Below are 21,983 nucleotides of genomic sequence, written 5' to 3'. Positions count from 1 at the left end.
TAAGGGTAAAAGGTGGGAAAGTAAAAAGGAGGAGGAGGAGAAGCGTCGATACCGTTTAATCCCTCAGACGTTTGTGAACTGGTTACAGGCGTTTGCCATTCTGGGGAGTTATAGGGGAAAAGGCGCCGGAAAATTGTTCCGCCCTTTTCGGGTACATGGATGCTATAGGTGAGGCGCATCGGTCGTATGGTGGTCAGACTTGGTTGCGGTATGATGAACAGTTTCGTCAGAGGAAAGCGGTTCGTCCCAACATTCGGTGGGACAATAAAGACATTGGGCTTTGGTTGAAGGTGATAGCCCCGGCTAAGTTCGGGCAGTCCTTTCAAGGGGGGGAGGGCTGGGGTGGCCGGCCCCTCAGGACAATCGGGACAATCTGGGGGAGGGACAGGAGGGTGGTTGGGCTTGTGCTGGCAATTTAATGACGGCCAATGCAAGTTCAGGGCGGGATGTAAGTTCAAACATTCTTGCTCCTCCTGCGGCGGGACTTCGCACGGCTCCGCAAAATGTTTCAAAAAGGGAAAAGGCAAAGTGGGGGTGGCCATGGGCCCGACTCCGGTGAGGTGGGAAGAGATGGAGCCGTACACCTAAATAGGTTCCCGGATAGGGAAAAAGGGGAGTTGTTGTTTTCAGTTTGGTTTTGTGATCCCTTCCCCGGCTCACGCAGTCCCTTTTTCTTTACGGAATTTGAAGTCGGCGATGGATTATCCGGAGGTGGTGTTGGACAAGTTGCGTAAAGAGGTGGGGTTAGGGCGTATGGCGGGTCCGTTCTTGTCTCTTCCCGTACCGGACATGGTGGTATCGCCACTAGGGGTTGTTCCAAAGAAAGAGCCAAATAAATTCCGGCCTATCCATCACTTGTCGCATCCGCGAGGGTTGTCCGTCAATGATGGCATTGCCCCTGAGCTGTGCTCGGTGGTATACACATCATTTGAAGCAGCGGTCGAGTGGGTGCGGCGGTACGGTGCTGGGGCCCTTATGGCTAAGACCGACATTGAGGCGGCTTTCCGGCTTCTCCCGGTTCACCCGGACAGCCATTCGTCCTGGAATGGGTAATCCGCCAGGTGCATGGGTTAGAGTCGGTCATCCATTATTTGGATGACTTTCTGTGTGTGGGCCCATCAGGTTTGGGGGTGTGCGCTAATTTGCTGGGGGCAATCCAGTGGGTCGCTCATCGTTTTGGGGTTCCGTTATCCCCGGAGAAGACTGAAGGGCCCAGCACTTGTATAGTTTTTCTTGGTATTACCCTGGATTCGGTGGCAATGGAATGCCGACTTCCTAGTGATAAGCTGGGTGCGCTGCGATGGGAGGTGAGCAGGACTGGCCGGCTTCGTAAGATTCAGCTGCGAGATTTGCAGTCGTTATTAGGGAAACTTAATTTTGCTTGCCGGATAATGCCCATGGGCAGAGTTTTTTGCAGGAGGTTGGCGTCAGCGACGGCGGGGGTTAGAGCCCCACACCATTTTGTGCGGTTGACACGGGAGCATCGAGATGGTTTGGCAGTGTGGAGGGAGTTTTTACACTTGTATAATGGGAAGTCATTACTTATCTCGCCCGGGATGGATAATGTTCAATGGGAATTGTTTACAGATGCTTCAGGTAGCGTGGGGTTCGGTATATATTGTAAAGGACAATGGTGCGTTGGGCAGTGGCCGTGTGAATGGGTATCTTTGGGACTGGTTCGTAATCTTGTCCTTCTGGAACTCTTCCCGATAGTGGTGGCGGTGGAAATTTGGGGGGAGCGTTTTAAAAATAGCAAGGTGCGGTTCCACTGTGATAACATGGGGGTGGTGGTGGCAATCAATAATGTATCGGCGTCTTCCCCCCCGGTGGTTAGGTTGTTGCGTCGTCTGGTGTTGCGATGTTTGTCACTCAATGCTTGGATTGTTGCGGTTCATGTTCCGGGGGTGCATAATGACATTGCAGATTCTCTCTCTCGCCAACAGTGGGAGCGGTTTCGTCTGTTGGCACCGGAGGCGGATCTGGAAGGGGTCGCTTTCCCGGAGCGGCTTTGGGACTTGGTTTGCGAGCAGCAGGCTGTTTGATCAAGTCCTCTCTAGCGCCTGGTACATGGTTGGCATACGACGCGGCATGGAAGGACTGGGTGTCGTGGTTAGCAGGTTTGCCCGAAGTCGGGTCTCTGGAGGAACAGGTGGTAGCTTTATTGGGCTTCTTGGGGCAGGTATCGGTAGAAGGCTGGTCGGTGTCGAAGGTGAATCGTTTTATTTCAGCTTTGGCCTTTGGTTTTAAACTAAGGGGGTTGGCGGACTTGACAAAGGATTTCTTGATTGTCCAGGCTTTGAAGGGGTTTCGAAAAAAGGGGGCGGGGCGGCCGGACGGACGTCGCCCGGTTTCTTTCACGCTTTTGGAGCAGTTAGGTGACGTATTGGTGAGCGTGTGTTTTTCGGTTTTTGAAGTAGCATTGTTTCAGTTGGCTTTTTCGTGGGCGTTTTTTGGGGCCTTACGGGTGGGTGAGCTAGTTGCCCCCAGCAAGAAGAGAGCGGGGGGTTTGCAATCAGAAGATGTACTTGGAGGTGGGGAGAGAGTGGAGTTTTGGGTGAGGCGGTCGAAAACGTATCAGGGGGGTAAGGGTAAACGGGTGGTGCTGGGGGCAGTGGCGGGGGCAGGGATGTGCCCGGTGAGGTACTTTGCGCGGTACTCCACGCTAAAAAGGAGTAGTGGGGGGCCGCTGTTATGTCATAAGGATGGTTCCTTCTTGTCACGATGCCAGTTCACAGTTGTTTTCCGTAGGTGTTTGGAGGTGTTGAGTTTGGACAAGGCTATTTACTCACCACACTCTTTTCGTATTGGGGCAGCTACGGAAGCTGCGTCATGGGGTCTGGGGCCTGAGGTGGTGAAGCGCATAGGTCGTTGGGATTCTGTGAGGTATAAGTCCTACGTGCGTCTCCAGTTTACGTGATTTGCGATCACGGCTGTGGTGGGATGGGGGTTGTTTGCTCTTTTCTCTTATTCATACCCTCTCCTTCCCCCTCTCTCTTCTTCTTGTCGTTCCTCATTCTTCCTCTCTTAATTCTATTGCCGGGTGTCATCTTTGTTATTCTTCTATTACAGGTGGCTCACCTGCACTGGTGTGGATACTTGGACACTCGTATGTGCACTGGGGGGCTTTAAGGGCTGATGTTCGGCCGGATGGGCGGCAACTGGGGTTCCAAAGGTCATCGGTGGTGATACGGTGGCTGGGCACGCGCGGCATGGTGTGGAGTCGAGTTTTGCCGTTTTTTCTTCGGTATGCTCAGTTGGATCGGGTTCCTGAATTGTTGGTCCTTCATGTGGGCGGTAACGATTTAGGTACTCGTCCATTTAGAGAGCTAATTCGGGATGTTAAATATGATCTTATCCGGCTGTGGTCCTGTTTTCCGAAGGTGAAGGTGATTTGGTCTGAAATTGTACCGCGGAGTGTATGGCGAAATGCGCTTTCGGTAGAGCGTATAAACAAGGTGAAAGTTAATCGGGCGGTTTCCAGCTTTGTGGTGAAAAATGGGGGTTTTTTTGTCCGGCACTATGATTTTGAGGATGGCCAAGGAAAATATTGGCTAGGTGACGGAGTTCATCTGAATGCGGTGGGCATTGACCTCTGGGCTTTGCGTATTCAGGAAGGGATTGAACGCGCAATGATGGATGGTGGGGGCTCGCATGCTTAAAGGTGGTTTAAGTATGCTCGTGTGGCGGATTGGGGGGTCCTTGGAGTTGGTGGTAATTTGAAGTGGGGGATTCATCAGAGGTATGGTCCCTAACAAGTACATAATTGCTCATGGATATGGGCGTATTTTGGCCTCCTGCTGGGTGGTGTCCCGGGGAGTGGTTTTACATACTTGGCAAGCCAACTGCGGAGTAGAAAGGTGCCCCTGAGCCTGTAGGGAGACGGCTGGGGGTAAGTAGCTATACAGGGGGCAGTTAGGGGCCAAAGTTTTGGAGCTCCAAGGACTTCCCTTTCCTAGTAATGTTATTTATAAAGCTATGTTTTATGTTCATGTAAATTTGTTAATAAAATGGCTGCTGTGGCCGAAATTTTCCAACCCACTGTCTCGTGTGTTTTACTAGGGATGGGAGAGTGGCATGGAAGAAAGGAAGGGCCATGAAGCAGAAAAGGGGGTGAACGGTATTGAAGGGGAGGTTAAGTAAAAGGGTTTGAAGGGGGCGAGCTCTGTAATCCCATGGTCATGTCCATTTCTGTACTGTAAAGGATCGACCCTTCACTTTGTACTCTTAAGGGCCTGTTCACATCAGCGTTGCCCTTCCCTTGAGGGGTTCCATCTGAGATTTCCGTCAAGTGATCCCCTCAACGAAAAGGCAAACGGAAACCTTAGCTTCCGTTTTCCTCACCATTGATCTCAATGGTGACAGAAACGTTGTTAATGGCTTCCGTTGTTTTGACGGAATCAATAGCGCTGTCGGAAACCTCCGGCGGAAGCCCTAATATGTTGTGTCAACGTTACCATTGTGACTGCTCTATCCTAAAAAAAAACATTTTGAAAAGAAAAATCACAAATCAGCATCACTGGAATGAAAACAAGTCAGCCATACAAATGACCCTATAGCTACATGAACCCTAGGGCCGGGTTCCCACGTAACGTAAACGCTGCAACAGTATTCTGTGCGGAAATTCCGTAGCATTTACAGTAGCAGCAAAGTGCATGAGATTTAGAAAACCTCATGCTCACGCTGCAGAAAAAACACACAGCGTAAAAGTTAATAAATTGACCCGCGGTGCAGAAATGAAATTCGCAGCATGTCAATTTATGCTGTGTTTTCGTTGCTTATTATTTGTGGGTTTTCCCCATTGAATTTCATAGGGAGGCTAAGGGTATGTTCACACGAGGTCATTACGTCCGTAATTGACGGACGTATTTGGGCCGCAAGTACCGGACCGAACACAGTGCAGAGAGCCGGGCTCCTAGCATCATACTTATGTATGACGCTAGGAGTCCCTGCCTCGCTGCCGGACAACTGTCCCGTACTGAAAACATGATTACAGTACGGGACAGTTGTCCGGCAGCGAGGCAGGGACTCCTAGCATCGTACATAACTATGATGCTAGGAGCCCGGCTCCCTGCACTGTGTTCGGTCCGGTACTTGTGACCGAAATACGTCCGTCAATTACGGACGTAATGACCTCGTGTGAACATACCCTAAGCCTGCAACAGAAAGTCAAGTGTATTGACTTTTACGGCGGATTCGCAGCGATTCTGCCACAAAAATTGCAAATAAGAGAAAAAAAAGTTATACTTACCCAGAATTCCCTGCTTTTTCTCCAGACCAGCCTCCTGGAATGACATTTCATCCCATGTGACCGCTGCAGCGGTCACATGGCCTGCAATGTCATCTTAGGAGGCCAGACTACGTGTAGAAGAGAGGGAGGGGGTAAGTATAAGGCTGGGTTCACACACCCTATTTACGGACGTAATTCGGGCGTTTTAGCCCCGAATCACATCCGAAAATACGGCTCAAAAGCGTCGGCAAACATCTGCCCATTCATTTGAATGGGTCTTACGATGTTCTGTGCCGACGGTCATTTTTTTTACGCGCAGCTGTCAAAAGGCGGCGCGTAAAAAAGACGCCCGCGTCAAAGAAGTGCCTGTCACTTCTTGAGACGTAAATGGAGCCATTTTCCATGGACTCCATGGAAAAACAGCTCCAATTACGTCCGTAATGGACGCAGCGAAAGACGCCTGCACATGCCATTGCGTCTGAAATTACGGTGCTGTTTTCTCCTGAAAACAGCACCGTAATTTCAGCCGTAACGGACGCTGCCGTGTGAACATACCCTAAATGTTTTTGGTTTTTTTCAGAGCTGCTTTCCGTAGCGGAAATTCCACCCAAAATGTACTGCGATGTGGTGCGGTTTTACGACCGGAATGTGCTGCGGGTTCCAGGTTGGATACGCTACATAGTTTTTACGCAGCATTTCCAACCTGTGGGAACCCGGCCTTAGGGTAAGTTCACACGCAGCAGATTTGTTGCAGAAATTTCTGTGACTGAAAATCAGTTCCATTCATCTGAATGAAGTTGTTTCTGCAACAGCTGCATGAACTTCCACTAACCCCAATATAGATGAACAGAACTGATTTTCAGTCCCAGAAATTTCTGCAACAAATCTGCCCCATCTGAATTTACTCTAGATGCTTCGCTACAATTTGCACCTCAAGAACTTCCTAAAGTAAATGGTTAACACAAGCTTAGAGGAGAAAAGCATAAAAGATTATCATGGGCAATTTTAAAAGTAAAGGTGAGGGGCTTTTATCAGAAAAGTCAGAAATGGTTTTATGGCATGGGAAACTGGGCATACAAGGACGGAGCTGGCAAGGATGTTACCATTAACCCCTTTACAGCCCTAAGTGGTAATTGTTTTTTGCTCAGGGCACCTTTTGCTATGAAACCAACCTTAAGAAAAGTTTAAAGTTTTAATTTGCAGGTTTTCTTAATAAAATCCCTATAGGAAGTCATTTCAGAAGTAGTCCAGGCAATAAAATGGGTGCAGTTTTGGTAAATGAAGGTAACATATTGGCGTTAGACACATTATACATTACGTGTACATTATTTGGGATAGTATTAGGGACATTAGGGTTTTTTCCTGTTATTACAGTTTGATATAGGTCATGAAACACTAATATGTGGGGGTCTGCGGCTGAGAATGGGCCAGTTTTAGTCTCCGATTGTGCCCCATTGAATGGGAGCTATGAAATTGCTGTCAGGAGTTCGGAATTATGTTATTGAATGTCAGTATTCTGTGTCAGGCAGATTCTGCAAGAACAAATAAAATGACTGGTTGCATAAAAAAGGCATCAATGGACCAAAAACACTGTGTTGTTGACCTAAATTATTTCTTCAAAGTTAATAAAGGAAAATAAAAAGTTATAAAGGAAAATAAAAAGATCTGCCAGATAACCGAGTCATGCCGACAGTGACGACAATACAATTGACCCGGAGGCATCTGCTGCAACTCGAGAGATGCTTTTCTAACAGAAAGACTGTGAAATTCACTGCTGAGGGAGCTTGTCATGGCAGAAGAACCAGATCATTTCTTAAAGGGACCCGTTATAAGGCTCTGATTTATACTTTCTCTTCTTTACTACATAGTACAAAGAACAACATTTAACCAGGGGGAGATTTGAGCTGCAGTACATAGGGTATAACATAAAATCTGTCTTGTAAATTGCTCAGTAAACCTGTTTTTTTTATGGGCGAAGATCGCTTTAAAAATGGAAAAAGTTGGTTGACCTGACTATAGGGCAACAAAGTAGCCAATCGTGGTAAAGCTAAAAAAAAGTTTACTTTTTTTTACATTTTCATTTAAAAAAATGTAAAATTAAATTTTAAATGGTCTTACTAAACGGATGTCCAGACATATTCAACTGTATCCCTATAAAGTTTCATACATCTACCATAGACTACCATTATGGAGGGATATATATATAGGGTCTAGGGGGTAATATACAGGGATAATGGGTGTTATATATGGGGATGATGGGGGTCCCTGTATATAACTCCCATCATCCCTGTATATACCAGCCAGCCATCATCCTTGTATATAACCCCCCAACGTTCCTGTATATAGCCCCATCTTTCCTGTATATAACTCCCATCATCCCTGTGTACAGGGTTAATGGGGCTACATACAGAGATGATGGGGGTTATATACAGGAATGATGGTGGTTATATACAGGGATGATGGTGGTTATATACAGGGATGATGGTGGTTATATACAGGGATGATGGTGGTTATATACAGGGATGATGGAGTTATATACAAGGATGATGGGGGTTATATACAAGGATGATGGGGGTTATATACAGGGATGATGGGGTTCTATACAGGGATGATGGCTGGTATATATAGGGAAGATGGGGAATATATAATGGGATGATGGCTGGTAATATACAGGGATGATGGCTGGTATATACAGTTAGGTCCAGAATTATTTTGACAGTGACACAAGTTTTGGCATTTTAGCTGTTTACCAAAACATATTGAATATACAGTTATATAATCAATATGGGCTTAAAATGCAGACTCTCAGCTTTAATTTGAGGGTACTCATCCTAATTTGAGGAACGATTTAGGAATTACAGCTCTTTAATATGTAGCTGCCTCTTTTTCAAGGCACCCAATGTAATTAGACAATTATCTCAAAAGCTATTTAATGGGCTGCATGGGCCTCATTAATCCATCATCAATTAAGCAGGTAAAAGGTCTGGAGTTGATTCCAGGTGTGGCATTTGCATTTGGAAGCTATTTCTGTGAACCGACAACATGAGGTCAAAAGAACTCTCAATGCCAGTGAAAAAGACCATCGTTGAAAAAAATTAAGAAATCCATCAGAGAGATAGCACAAATTTTAGGAGTGGCCAAATCAACAGTTTGGTACATGCTTGAAAAAAAAAAAAAAAAAGAGCGCACTGGTCATCCCGTGAACTCCAAACGGCCTGGACGTCCATGGAAGACAACAGTGGTGGATGATCGCAGAATCCTTTCCATGGTGAAGAAAAACCCCTTTACAACATCTACCCAAGTGAAGAACACTCCCCTGGAAGTAGGTGCAGGGTCGGCCTTAGGATAGATGGCGCCCCGTGCGAAATGATCTTTCGGTGCCCTGTGCAAAATGATCTTTCGGCGCCCCATCCCCATCATTTAAAAAAATGCCCCATAAAAAAAAGTATAATGCCCCTTTAGTGCCCCCATACAGTATAATAATAATATTTAATAATATAATTATTACAACCCCTTCAAGGACACAGTATTTTGACCTCTAATTGTGGCCACAATATTATGCCCCCTGAAGTACCCCTACACAGTATAATGTCCACTTAGTGGACCCCACACAGTATAGTGCCCCCTGTAGATTTTGCCATACAGCCTCCCTGTAGACAGTGCCATAATCCCCCACCTCCTCCTTGTAAATCGTGCCATACAGCCCCCCACCTCCCCCTTGTAGACAGTGCCCCCATACAAAAACAAAAATTGTACTCACCTATGCCCCGTTCCCACGACGAACTGAGCTGCTCCACAACGGGATGCTTGCGTAAGCCGGCGTGATCTTGTAGCCTAGTACAGAGTTTCCCAACCTTTTCGGACTTGAGGCAGCACTGGAAAAATACAATTTCCTCAAATTTACCAAAAATTGTTTTGAAAAAGGCTAAAAACAAGCACTAAACTTGTAGTGTATGTTCACTCAGTGTTTTTTGTAAGGCAAAAAAAATCTGCCTTAAAATTCCTTCAGGAATTGACAGCGTTGTTTGACCCATTTTTTTTTTTTTTTTGGGCGTTATTTCTTAAGCCTTTGAAGCGAATGCAAAAGGCGCAGGCAAAAAAGCTCCAAATTCATTTTAATTGGAGGTCAGAGGTGGAAACCACTTGAAGACCATCAGCCCCCCACTCACAGTAAAATGACCATCAGCCCCCCACTCACAGTAAAATGACCATCAGCCCCCACTCACAGTAAAATGACCATCAGTCCCCCACTCACAGTAAAATGACCATCAGTCCCCCACTCACAATAAAATGACCATCAGCCCACCACTCATAGATTCCCCCTGTAGATAGTGCCACACAGCCACTTGTAGGGAGTGCCACACAGCCACCTTGTAGGTAGTGCCACACAGCCCCCTTGTAGATAGTGCCACACAGCCCCCTGGTAGATAGTGCCACACAGCCCCCTTGTAGATAGCGCCACAAAGCCCCCTTGTAGATAGCTCCACTCAGCCCCCTGTAGAGAGTGCCACGCATCCCCCTGTAGAGAGTGCCAAACAGCCCCCTGTAGAGAGTGCCACACAGCCCCCTGTAGGTAGTGCCACACAGCAGTGGCGGATTAAGTAAACCATGGGCCCTGGGCTGTTCCACAAGCTTGGGCCCCCTTCTCCACCACCGCCCTGCCACGTCATGTCTATATTAAACACCACCTTTCTGTGTGAGCATTGACAAATGAGTGCTACGATTCCCCTTGTCAAAGGGCTGTGTCCCTACATACTGACAGTCTCCAACCATCGCTGACAGTATCACACTGTGTAGGGACACATCCTCCTGACAAGGGGAATGGTAACACGCATTTGTCTATTAGTCCTGGGTACACAAAGACTTTATGTGGAATACAAGGATTTCCGATAACAGACATGTCAGGAGAGGTGACAGATAAATGCAATGACTCACAGGAGATGTCTTCACTGATAGGTCGTTCTCTTTTCTTCTCCATCTGACACAGACCGTTATGGCGACTTCTCCTGATGACTGCAGAGTTTCCTGATGAGAAATCTTTTCCCCTTGATTCTGTAGCCATTTTCAGCGTCTATAGCAACATAAAAATTCAGACATAAACACCATAAATTGTCTTATACCCCAGACCCCTAAGCAAATTAAGACCCAGGCCCATACATTAACTCAAACCAATAAATTCAGTCCCCAAGAGGTAACTAAACATTTAAAAAACTTTTGGCGTGTCATAGTGAGAGTGATATGTCAGAAGTTTTGATTGATGGGGGTCCCAGCATTGAGACCACCACCGATCACTAAAACAAAGCAGCAGGAGTGCCCGGGTGAGCGCTGTTCCACTTCATTTCTGACTGTCTTTTCTCGGCGCGGTGTACGGACTCATAGACTTTCTGTTGTGCCCATACACCGCATGCTCGGCTATCAGAGGAAAGACGATCAGAAACAAAGTGGCAAAGAACTCACCTGAGCGCTTCTGCCACTTTGTTTCAGCGATTGGTGGGGTCTCAGTGCCCGGACCCCACCGATTAGAACATTTGACATGTCACTATGACATGTAATTTTTAAAAAAAAGTTTCGTTAGTTACCCTTTAAGCAGTCAGACACCCCTCCCCAGTGCATCTGACTGACTGCTGAGTGCCCTATGGGAGGGTCTAAGTGTCTGACACTTAGGGCGGATTTACACGAGCGTGTGCACTTTGCGCACGAAAAAAATGCGTCATTTTGCGCGCGCAAAAGGCACTTAACAGCTCCGTGTGTCATCACCATATGATGCGCGGCTGCGTGCCTTTCGCGCAGCCGCCATCATTATGACACTCTGTTTGTATGTTTGTAGCACGTGGTGCTTTTCTGTTTGCAATCATAGTTATACTGCTGTTGAGCAAATCACGCACGTCCCACGGAGGTGCCTCCGTGTGGCATGCGTGATTTTCACGCACCCATTAACTTCAATGGGTGCGTGATGCGCAAAAAACGCAGAAATATAGGACATGACGTCAGTTTTACGCAGCGGACACATGCTGCGCAAAAATCACTGACAGTCTGCACTGCCCCATATACTTGCATAGGTCCGTGCGACGCACGTGAAAAGCACGCGCGTTGCACGGACGTATTACACGTTCGTGTAAATCCGCCCTTATGGCTCTGGGGGGGAAGGAGTTATTCCCCTATAGAACCCTGAACAGTCAATCAAACGCTCTGACCCCCCCCCCCCCCTGCAGTATAATAACTACTGAGGGCTCCATGGGGGAGATTATACTGCAGGGGGGGGGGGGGGTTCTGAGCATCTGACTTACTGCAGAGGGCTCTATGGGTGGGAAATTATTTTGCACACAAAAAATGTGAGATTAAACACCCTATATACAATTCATACTAACACCAAACACTATATATTCAAACCACACACACTATATAGACTTACATTATAGACACTATAAACACAGCACACACTATATACACAGCACACACTATATAGACTTACATTATGACACACACACATAAACACACACACGCTACATAGACTTACATTATAGACACTATAAACACAGCACACACTATATACACAGCACACACTATATACACAGCACACACTATATAGACTTACATTATGACACACACACACACACTACATAGACTTACATTATAGACACTATATACACAGCACACACTATATAGACTTACATTAACACACACACACACACACACACACACTTACTTACCAGCCTCTTCCTCTGCGGTGCTTGTCTCTGGCAGCCTCCAGGACCTTAATCATGTGACTGTGACGTCACCACAGGTCCTTCACCCTCTAGTTTCAGTTTTGCCGTTATCCGGCAGCTGCTGGAGGTTTAGACAGGAGGGAGAGTGCACAGCGGCACAGAGGAGCAGACTGTCAGGGAGACTCCAGCACCTGCCCATCACAATCTCTGACAGTCTGCTCTCTACAGCTGATGTGCTGTGCCCCTGTTCCCTGGCCGCAATTGACTCCCCCTGCACATTCCCCCCCTCCTCTTTATCAGCACGTGGGACCGATGATCACTAGAATGCGGCCGGCAGCAGCAGCCCTGGAGAGTTTTGGTTCACTTGTGTGCGGTGTGGGAAGCTATGGGCCCCCTGCAAGCCTTGGGCCCCGGGCGACCGCCCGAAACGCCCATATGGGGATCCGCTACTGCCACACAGTCCCCTATAGGTAGTGGCACACAGCACCCTGGTAGGTAGTGCCACACAGCACCCTGGTAGGTAGTGCCACACAGCCCCCTGGTAGGTAGTGCCACACAGCCCCCTGGTAGGGAGTGCCACACAGCGTCCTGCTAGGCAGTGCCCCACAGCCCCCTTGCAGGTAGTGCCCCACAGTCCCCTTGTTGGTAGAGCCACACAGCCCCCTTGTTAATAGTGTCACACAGCCCACAGTCCCCTTGTAGGTAGTAGCCCACAGCCCCCTTGTAGATAGCACCCCCCTTCCTGTAGATAGCGCCACTGTAGCTTCCTGAAGGAGCGGAATCCCCGTGTGGCCGGGGATTCTGCTCCTGGAGCACTCCGCTTCATGTCACTGTCATCTGTGTCCATTTATGGGCAGTGATGTCATTGGCTTCTCCTGTAGTGGAATCCCCGGTCACAGAGTCAGCAACGCTCTGGATGGGGATTCCGCTTCAGGAGTTTCCCCTGATGTCACTGTCCATATATGGACAGAGACATCGAGCAGAGCGCTCCAGGAACGGAATCCCCGGCCACACGTGGTGCTAGTAGATAGCAGAGCAGCTAGATACCGCCATGCTCTGCTATAGTGCTGTCGCTACTGCTGTAGCAGCCGCAGCGGCTGCTAGTGGCGCTGCTGCCCTCATGTCAGATGTCGCCAATAGCAGCCGCTATGGCTGCTACAGCGGTAGCGACGCTACTGAGTGAAGAAGCACCCGGGCGGAAAGGCAACTGCTGAGTCGCCGGGCCCGGGCGCTTCTAAAACAAGCAGGGGAAAGGAGCCAGCGCAGCGCCCCCTTCCACCTGCTGGAGCGATGCGCCCTGTGCAAAGGTACATGTCGCACACCCCTTGGGCTGGCCCTGAGTAGGTGTATCAGTATCTAAGTCTACCATAAAGAGAAGACTTCGTGAGTGAAAAGAATTCGGCCAGTTCTGGAACAGCATGAAACTAAGATCAACCTGTACCAGAATGATGGGAGGAAGAAAGTATGGAGAAGGCTTGGAACAGCTCATGATCCAAAGCGCACCATATCCTCTGTAAAACATGGTGGAGGCAGTGGGATGGCATGGGCATGCATGGCTGCCAAAGGCACTGGGTCACTAGTGTTTATTGATGATGTGACTGAAGATAGAAGCATGAAAAAAATGATAGATCCGGAGTACTAAAATTTAACTTTTACTAGTATGAATAAAATAGGTATAAACAGATATATAAACAATAGGAGGAACCCATTTGCCAATACTGCATACATATACTTAATTGTTTCCCATCGTTTCAAATTGTTGTCAACAATATTTTTGTATTGACAGCAGATAAAGATCAGTCCGCCTTTATAAGGTTTCCCAATTTAGAATGGTTCTTTTGGTCACATATGGAGGAAAGGAATGTTGGGACACATGTCCTCCTACCCCGTTTCTGTCGGTAAATAGTCCTCCACATCAAAGTGTCCAGAAATAATGTTACGTCCTCTCCTGGATGGTGAAAGAGCGACAGGTGGGTCAGATTCAACCAAATGCAGCAAGGTTGATTGGGCGTCGCTTCACAGTACAGATGGACAATGACCCAAATCATACTGCGAAAGCAACCCAGGAGTTTTCTAAGGCAAAGAAGTGGAATATTCTGCAATGGCCAAGTCACTCACCAGATCTCAACCCGATTGAGCTGCATTTCACTTGCTGAAGACAAAACCTAAGGGTATGTGCACACGTAGTGACCAAAAACGTCTGAAAATACAGAGCTGTTTTCAAGGGAAAGCATCACAAAGGAGGAAACCCAGCATTTGGTGATGTCCATGGGTTCCAGACTTCAGGCAGTCATTGCCTGCAAAGGATTCTCTGTAAAGTATTTAAAAAAACATTTTATTTATGATAATGTTAACTTGTCCAATTACTTTTGAGGCCCTGAAATGAAGAGACTGTGTAGAAAAATGGTTGCAGTTCCTAAATGGTTCACAGGATATTTTTGTTCAACCCCTTGAATTAATCCTGAAAGTCTACACTTCAATTGTATCTCAGTTGTTTCATTTCAAATCCAATGCGGTGGCATGCGGAGCCCAAATCATGAAGATTGTGTCACTGTCCAAATAATTCTGGACTTAACTGTACAGGGAAGATGGCTGGTATATACAGGGATGATGGCTGGTATATACAGGAATGATGGCTGGTATATACAGGGATGATGGCTGGTATATACAGGGATGATGGCTGGTATATACAGGATAATGGGGTTTTATACAGGGATGATGGGGATTATATACAGGGATGATTGGGGTACCTCAGGTCTATCACTAGCTCTTGATTTTGTAATGTGTACGTAAAAATGTTGGTCTGTCCTTGATTTATAGTTGTGCAGAAATCACTGTAGTGGAGGTTGACGACCCTGCTTGTCTTGCAGACATGTACATACATTTTTGAGGGTATCTAAGACTATGCAAAATTGCTAATTCCAAGGTTTTCCCATGGAAGCATCAATAACAAGAAGACCCCTAGTAAAGTTATTGCTGAACAAATAGAAACACATGCAAATATAGCAATGTATGTCCGTATTTTTATTATGAAGTGAAACATTTAACACATAGCAAAGTAGAGTTTATAAAAACTTCTTGCTTGTTATTTGGCTTTATTTCAGTGGCATGCTGTTCACATTTTGGGACTTTGTTGCCATCTAGTGGTAAGTGGTCCCATTGCATGACCAGAGACATTCACAATGGAACTACTCTATTTCTATATTTTAATTTTAATTGCAACTGAGTCCTATGTTTAGAATTAAGTTATCTTCACCACAATCATCTATTACAGTATAGAGGCACACCTATATCACGTGATCAGGCGCCGAATCAAGTCACCCTAATACTAAAGTTACTTGACTGTTATGCTACGTGTACGCTTTCTTTTTTTTGGGGGTGCACATTCTGTCTATTAACCCCTTTACAACCCTGTATATTTAACAAAAAACAAAACAAAAAAAAACACGCATCTAAAAACGTATGATCAAGACAACACCTTTTTATATGCTCTATTAGGCCATATGGACATCATAGAGGCAGGTTCTGTGCTTGGGACGCCCCCTCCAAAAAGCCATAATGAAAAGCTACTCTGTAAAAGTGTCTCCCGCTCTGGCTAACTTGAATCATACATCTGAATGGATGCCAAGTTCTCACCTGCAGAGGTCACTGAAGAGGAAATGTCTGACCAAACACGGTTTTCAATGGCAAAATCAGCAGTTTGTGGTGGTGTTTTTGTTTTTTTAACCACACAGAAGAGTGACTAAAAAAAAGGAGAAGTCTTCCATTTATATTTTTCCTTTTTTTTGGATCCACTCCTGTGTTAAATTGCATGTATGAATCCAGTCTAAAGATTGTCTGCCTTTGAACCTTTTTGTCATAGAGGACTGCCATCAATAAGTTATTTCTGTACTGACACCTAGTGGCCAATAACAATGTTACAGAAATATTTTGTCACTAAAAATACAACTTGCCCGAACAACTAGACTTTCTTTTGTAGGGGGAAATTTTCCATAGTTAACAATATATAGCCCCACAGGAAAAATTATATAAAAGCATCACTGTCAAATAAGACTCAATTATTTCTTATGGAGGTGAATTCCAGCTACAATTACCAGTAAAAGGTAACAATGAGGGTCATGTAACAATAGTGTTCGTATAATACATTTATAATATCAATGACTCTGAATCTGCAACATATTTCTGATAATGTCATTGGATGATTCCTAAAAAAATTTATGTAACATCAGGGTATGTGCACACACACTAATTACGTCCGTAAGTGACGGACGTATTTCAGCCGCAAGTACCGGACCGAACACAGTACAGGGAGCCGGGCTCAAACATGATTACAGTACGGGACAGTTGTCCGGCAGCGAGGCAGGGACTCCTAGCATCGTACATAACTATGCTGCTAGGTGCCCGGCTCCCTGCACTGTGTTCGGTCCGGTACTTGCGGCCGAAATACGTCCGTCAATTACGGACATAATTAGAGAGTCGGCCGGTGTAAAAGGCCTTTAAGACACTAGTACTTACCTCATCGACTTGGGCCTGTGTCTGAAGGAGTTTGCGACTGCTACTTTGGGGCATACCTCCTGAGCCTGACCTAAACACCAGAAAAGGAGAACATGGTTACATATTACTAGACTGTTAATAATTAATTGAATACTTGTTATTATTACGATCATTAATAATCGTGCAAAGCCCAGCGTCTCTATCTTTCATTATATTCAATAAGATTACAAAGGTTTTTGTTCTCCAATGTCTATTATAACTGTTCCAACACTGGTTACAAATCTAAATACCCTTTAAAGGTAGAATATTTTTTTTTTTTAGTTAAACAATTATTATTTAAGTGATTACACATTGTTTTAATTTTTTTAATTTTTTCAGAAGTCAGGAAATATTATAAATTAGATTCTAATTTATAACATTTCCATGTGCTGGCCACTAGAGGGAGCAGTTCCCAGAATTGCAGCATGGTCAATGTGGTAAAGCAACTTCATTACTTTATGCTGCAAATTTGGGGTAGTCACACTCTCTCTAGTGTCCTCACACAATCTCCCCTCCCTTATTCTGGCTAGTGCCAGGAGAAGGAGGGGTTGGAATCTTCAAACCTCCTACACTGTGTGCTGCCATTTTCTAAGCGACTGCACAGTGTAGGAGGATTAGATACAGTGCTCAGCAGACAGTATAACACGAACATACACGAACATACACGAACATAATACACACATCACATACACGAACATAAATTACCTGCTCCTGCCGCTGTTGCCGCCTCCACTCCTATTTCTTGCGAATTCGCTTCCTTGAACATATGGCTGGAAGCCACGGCCGGAAGTTGTCATCTTACTGTCCGGCAGCGGCTTCCGGTCCACATGAAAATGGCGCCGGATTTCGCTCTGCGAACGAGCTTCGTTTTGGTCTGTGCGGGAGCGGCGCATGCGCCGTTCCCACTCAGACGGCATACGCTGCAGAGAATGGAACGGCTCCCGTTCGCATTTTCTATGGGGTTGTATGTGCCGTATTCCATCTCTGTATGTGTCGTTAATCGACACATACAGAGCTGAAAAAAAAATGGCAGCCCCCATAGAGAAGTAAAAGTAAGTACAAAGTAAAAAGTAGAACACAAGAACACAAATAAATAAAATGTATGTTAATATCATATTAAAAGCAATATGATAAAAAAAAAAAGAAAAAAAAAAGAAATTCATGACACCTTCCCTTTAAGAAGGCCAATGATGGTTGGCATGGTAGTTGGTTGCAGTATTGTGGTAAAATGAATTATAAAGCTATAGACAATTAGTTATCACCCAGAAAAAGGCTGACAGAGAAATAGATTTTTTATAAGCTCGTTTAAAGAGAACCTGTCCCTAGGTCAAATAAGTTGAACTGGTTAACTGACCTGAATAGCGCTGTCTTCCTGAATCCAGCGCTTTTTTTTTTTCTTCCCAGACCCTCCCCCCTCCTTTTCCTGGGATATGGCTCACTGTTATTTTGGCTCCCTATATGCAAATTTTCTGTAGTTAGCCAACAGGGTGGAGCTAGGTACTCTGTCTCTGATGCTGACCAATCAGTGCGAGGCAGCTCGAGGGTAGTTCATACCCTGTTGGCTAACTACAGCAAATGAGCATACAGGGAGTCAACACAGCAGTGGGCCATATCTCTGGAATGGGGGGGGGGGGGATCCAGGAAAAAAATAAAAACACTGGAATCAGGAAGAGATTGTTATTCCGGTCACATAACTAGTTCAACTTATATGACCTGGTGACAGGTCCTCTTTAACCCCTTCCCAACATTTGTCATATAGATACGTCATGGAAAGCCAGTGCTTCCCACATTTTGCCGTATCCATATGACAAATGGTGGACACAAGCTCAGAAGGTGCCACCATCCCCGGGTGTCAGCTGCATGTTACAGCTGATACCCTGCTGTAATGGCGGGGACCGAAGTTAGCTTTGATCCCCGCCATTAACCCCTTAGATGCAGCGGTAAAAAGCGATCGCTGCATGTAAGCGGTTTGCAGCTAATCGGCACCCCAGCAATGAAATTGCCGGGGTGCCGGTGGCTGCAATGGAAAACGGAGGCCTAATACTCCAGGTCTGCCTAGTACGGATGCCTTCCAGGCACTGCCCAGGGGCGGGGCCTAAAAGGCTTCCGTAGCTGACGGCAAGATGGTGCCGGCTCAGGAGATGACCCAGTGCCATCAGCGGTGTATGTCATCTGTATGTTACAGCTGACATCCAACTGTAACTTCAGGAAATGGAGCTAGCTCCGATCCTTACCATTAACCCCTTTGATGCAGCGATCAAAATCAATCGCTGCATCTTAGAGTTTGGTAGCAGATCGGCAGCCCTGCCATGCGTTCGCAGGGCTGTCCACTGCTACTATGGCAACAGGAGGCCTATCAATGGCCTCCTGCTCTGCCATTACGGAAGCCGATTAGGAACCGCTCGGAGGCAAAGCCTAATTGGCTTTCTGTCAGTGAACGACTGACAGATTTAATACATAGCACTACATGGGTAGTGCAATGTATTAGAAAAAAAAAATCATACAGTTGGATCATCAAGTCACCACGTTTCAAGTAATAAAATAAAACACAATCGGCCTTTTTCCCTTACCAAGTCCTTTATTATTGAAAATAATAAATAACCCATACATATTTGGTGATCGTAACGGCCTGAACTATAAAAATATTGTTATTTATTCTACATGATGAACGGCGTAAAAAGAAAACACGTAAAAAACAATGCCAAAATTTCTGGTTTTTGGTCACTTCGCCCTACAAAAATTGGAATAAAAAGTGATCAAAAAGTCGCATGTATCCAAAAATTGTACCTATAAAAACTATAGATTGTCTTGCAAAAAACAAGCCCTCATACAGCTCCATTGACGTTATGGTTCTCACAACATGGCGACAGAAAAAATACATTATTTTTACAAAAGTAACTTTATTGTGCAAAAAGTTGTAAAACATCAAAAAGTTCTATAAATTAGGTATTGCCGGAATCGTACTGACCCGCAGAATAAAGTTAACATGTAATTTATAATGCTCATGTACCCCCACATTATAAACAGAGATACTACTACCGAGCAAAATCCTTGCTCCAAAAGCAATGCTCTTTTCCTATCCCCCCCAAACATTTTTTAATAAAAGTTACACAATACGGCCTGTCCCACAAAAAACAAGCCCTTATATGACTACTTTGACGAAAAAATTAAAACGATATGGCTTTCAAAACGTGGAGATGATAAACTATGGGGAGTCAAATGTTCAGACTATTTGAAATTCTGCAAAAGGTAAGATATACATTTAAGTAAATCTAAATAAGAAATATTTTGTGCTAATTAATTTCTTAATGAATCGTCATAGTAGTAGGAGTTTTAAATTAATGGATACAGAGCTTCAAATCCCCTGCATAGACATAAATTTAAAAGACAACATGCAGGCTACCTGCTGCCACCACTAGAGGGAGCTTAGGAGATAACTGCATACTTTTATACACACACACACACACCTCAATAACACTGTATGAAGTAAGCTTCATAGCTCCCCCTAGTGGTGGTTGCCAGAAGCCAGCATGTTAGGGGTGTGGCCTAGCGGCGAATGTGAGCAGACGTGTGTGGCTGGAGCTCCTGCTGTGCTCATCCTGAGCATACCTATATGTCCCGTTGAATCCGGGAAAATCTCTTCCCAGGTACAGTCTGACACTGCAGATGGTTGTGCTGGAGTGCCCTGCCACGATGACCCGCTCGAAGAAGCAGAGGATGCCGCCGCCGAGTCCCAGGTCTGATTCCCAAGATGGCGCCGATGAGTAAGACAGCCGGAACATAGGCCTCCGCCAGGATGCAGCCGATAAGCTAGAGCGGTTCGCCGGTACGCCTAGAGCGGGAGGCTCGGCTACACTGACATCTCGGTCGGCTGGAGAACAGGCTGCTGGCGGCTCCTCATACGAGTCTCGATACTCTGTACTGGAGGAAACATGGGGAGTGGGGAGGAGGTGAGCGGGACCACGCTGGGTCAGCCAGGTACTGGCGGGAGGGATGAGCGCTAGGAAGGGGGAACCCTCCTTAACAGACATTTTGCCGTCAGTCAAACAGAATTCAGAGGTCCTCACTACACTAACCTGCCAGATGGGGGGGTTTGAAAGAGGAAATTTTGTTGCTGAGAAATGACCTGCAGAAAGTGGCGGAGCGCACCACAGCTATTGAGGGGAGAGTGTCAGTCATGGAAGATGCTATTCCTGCCTTTCGGCTTGATGTACAATCACACTCTCAGGCTGTGGCTGCCTTACAAGCGAAGGCGGACGATATGGAAAATCGGCTGCAACGTAACAATGTCTGCCTAGTGGGGGTGCAAGAAAAAGTGAAGGGCACAAACCCTGATGACTTTTTTGAAAAATGGCTGATTGACACGTTTGGCAGAGAGGAATTGACCCCTCTATTTGCAGTGGAGAGGGCTCACAGAGTGCCGACCAGACCTGGCCCTCTGGGGTGACCGCCGTGACCAGTCCTCATAAAGATCCTACACTATAAGGACAGAGATAAGATTTTGCGGAAAGCGAGAGAACGTCAAGATATTTCCTTTAATGGGGTGAGAATATCCTTCTTTCCTGATTTTTCAATCGAAGTGCAACGGAAAAGGTCGAAATTTCTGGATATAAAGAAACACCTTCAGGCATTGCAAGTTCAGTATTCTATGATGAATCCGGCCAGACTTAGGGTGGTAGCCCTAGGAACTACTTCCTTTTTTGAGACGCCTAGAGAGGCGGTCCGATGACTAGACAGCAATGAAACTCGACATGAGGAAGAGGAGACTGGGCGTTGATCCCAGCGTACCCGGGCTTGGATGAAGACGTCGGCGCTGCGGGACTGTGGCGGGAGTTTCGGACTTCTGCATAACTGGCACAACTTGATGATTTCTAGTTGGGCTTTATTTCTGAACTTCCTGGTATCCTTTGGAGAACAACATGCAGTGATTACCAAGAACTGGGGGAGGAGTTTTTTTTGGTTGTTATATGTTTATAATGTGTTGAAGGGATGGATGACTATTCGTACAGGGCAGTGGGAGTAACAGTCAGATGAGTATGGCTTTGTATATCTCTGGTATGTGATCAATGTTTCTGAGGTTTGCAGTAATTGCCTGCCGATGCTCGCAGACGTGGGTTAAGACAGACACTGTCTGTTGCCCTGACCCTTTTGGTGGGGTAGGTTTATTGGGTTTACTACCGGGGATTGGGAGGGGGTGGGATGGGGGGAGTTCACTTTAGCCGGCCAGATTTACACAACTCATGATGCTGGGTAGGATGTATTGGTTTATCTTGGGGTTTGATGGGATCACTTAACTGTTTGTCCTGGAATGTTCGGGGACTGCGTGAATCCTGGTAACGTCATGCTATTTTTTAATTTATTAGACAACCGGATGCGCGGGTGGTTGGGTTGCAGGAAACGCATATGACTAGGGACTCGGTGTCCTTGCTGCACAGGGCCTGGATAGGACATTGTTTTCATTCGTATCACACCACTTACTCCAGGGGGGTGAGTCTTCTCATACATAGGGTGGTACT

At 46.0% G+C, this 21,983-nt stretch overlaps 1 protein-coding gene across 1 annotated transcript in view; it reads right to left on the bottom strand.

Annotated features, from left to right (window-relative positions):
- Positions 1-21,983, bottom strand: part of LOC142760759 (vesicle-associated membrane protein 1-like) — a 79,395-nt gene that overhangs the window by 26,789 nt on the left and 30,623 nt on the right. Inside the window, exon 2 of the mRNA XM_075863937.1 lies at positions 16,450-16,519. Within this exon, the coding sequence (XP_075720052.1) occupies positions 16,450-16,519 (70 nt within the window). The remainder of the gene's footprint in view (positions 1-16,449; positions 16,520-21,983) is intronic.

This window comes from Rhinoderma darwinii, chromosome 4, assembly GCF_050947455.1.
Source record: "Rhinoderma darwinii isolate aRhiDar2 chromosome 4, aRhiDar2.hap1, whole genome shotgun sequence".
In the NCBI taxonomy this organism is placed as follows: domain Eukaryota; kingdom Metazoa; phylum Chordata; class Amphibia; order Anura; family Rhinodermatidae; genus Rhinoderma; species Rhinoderma darwinii.
The sequence above is the reverse complement of the archived record's forward strand: the minus strand, read 5'-3'. Positions and strand labels throughout refer to the sequence as shown.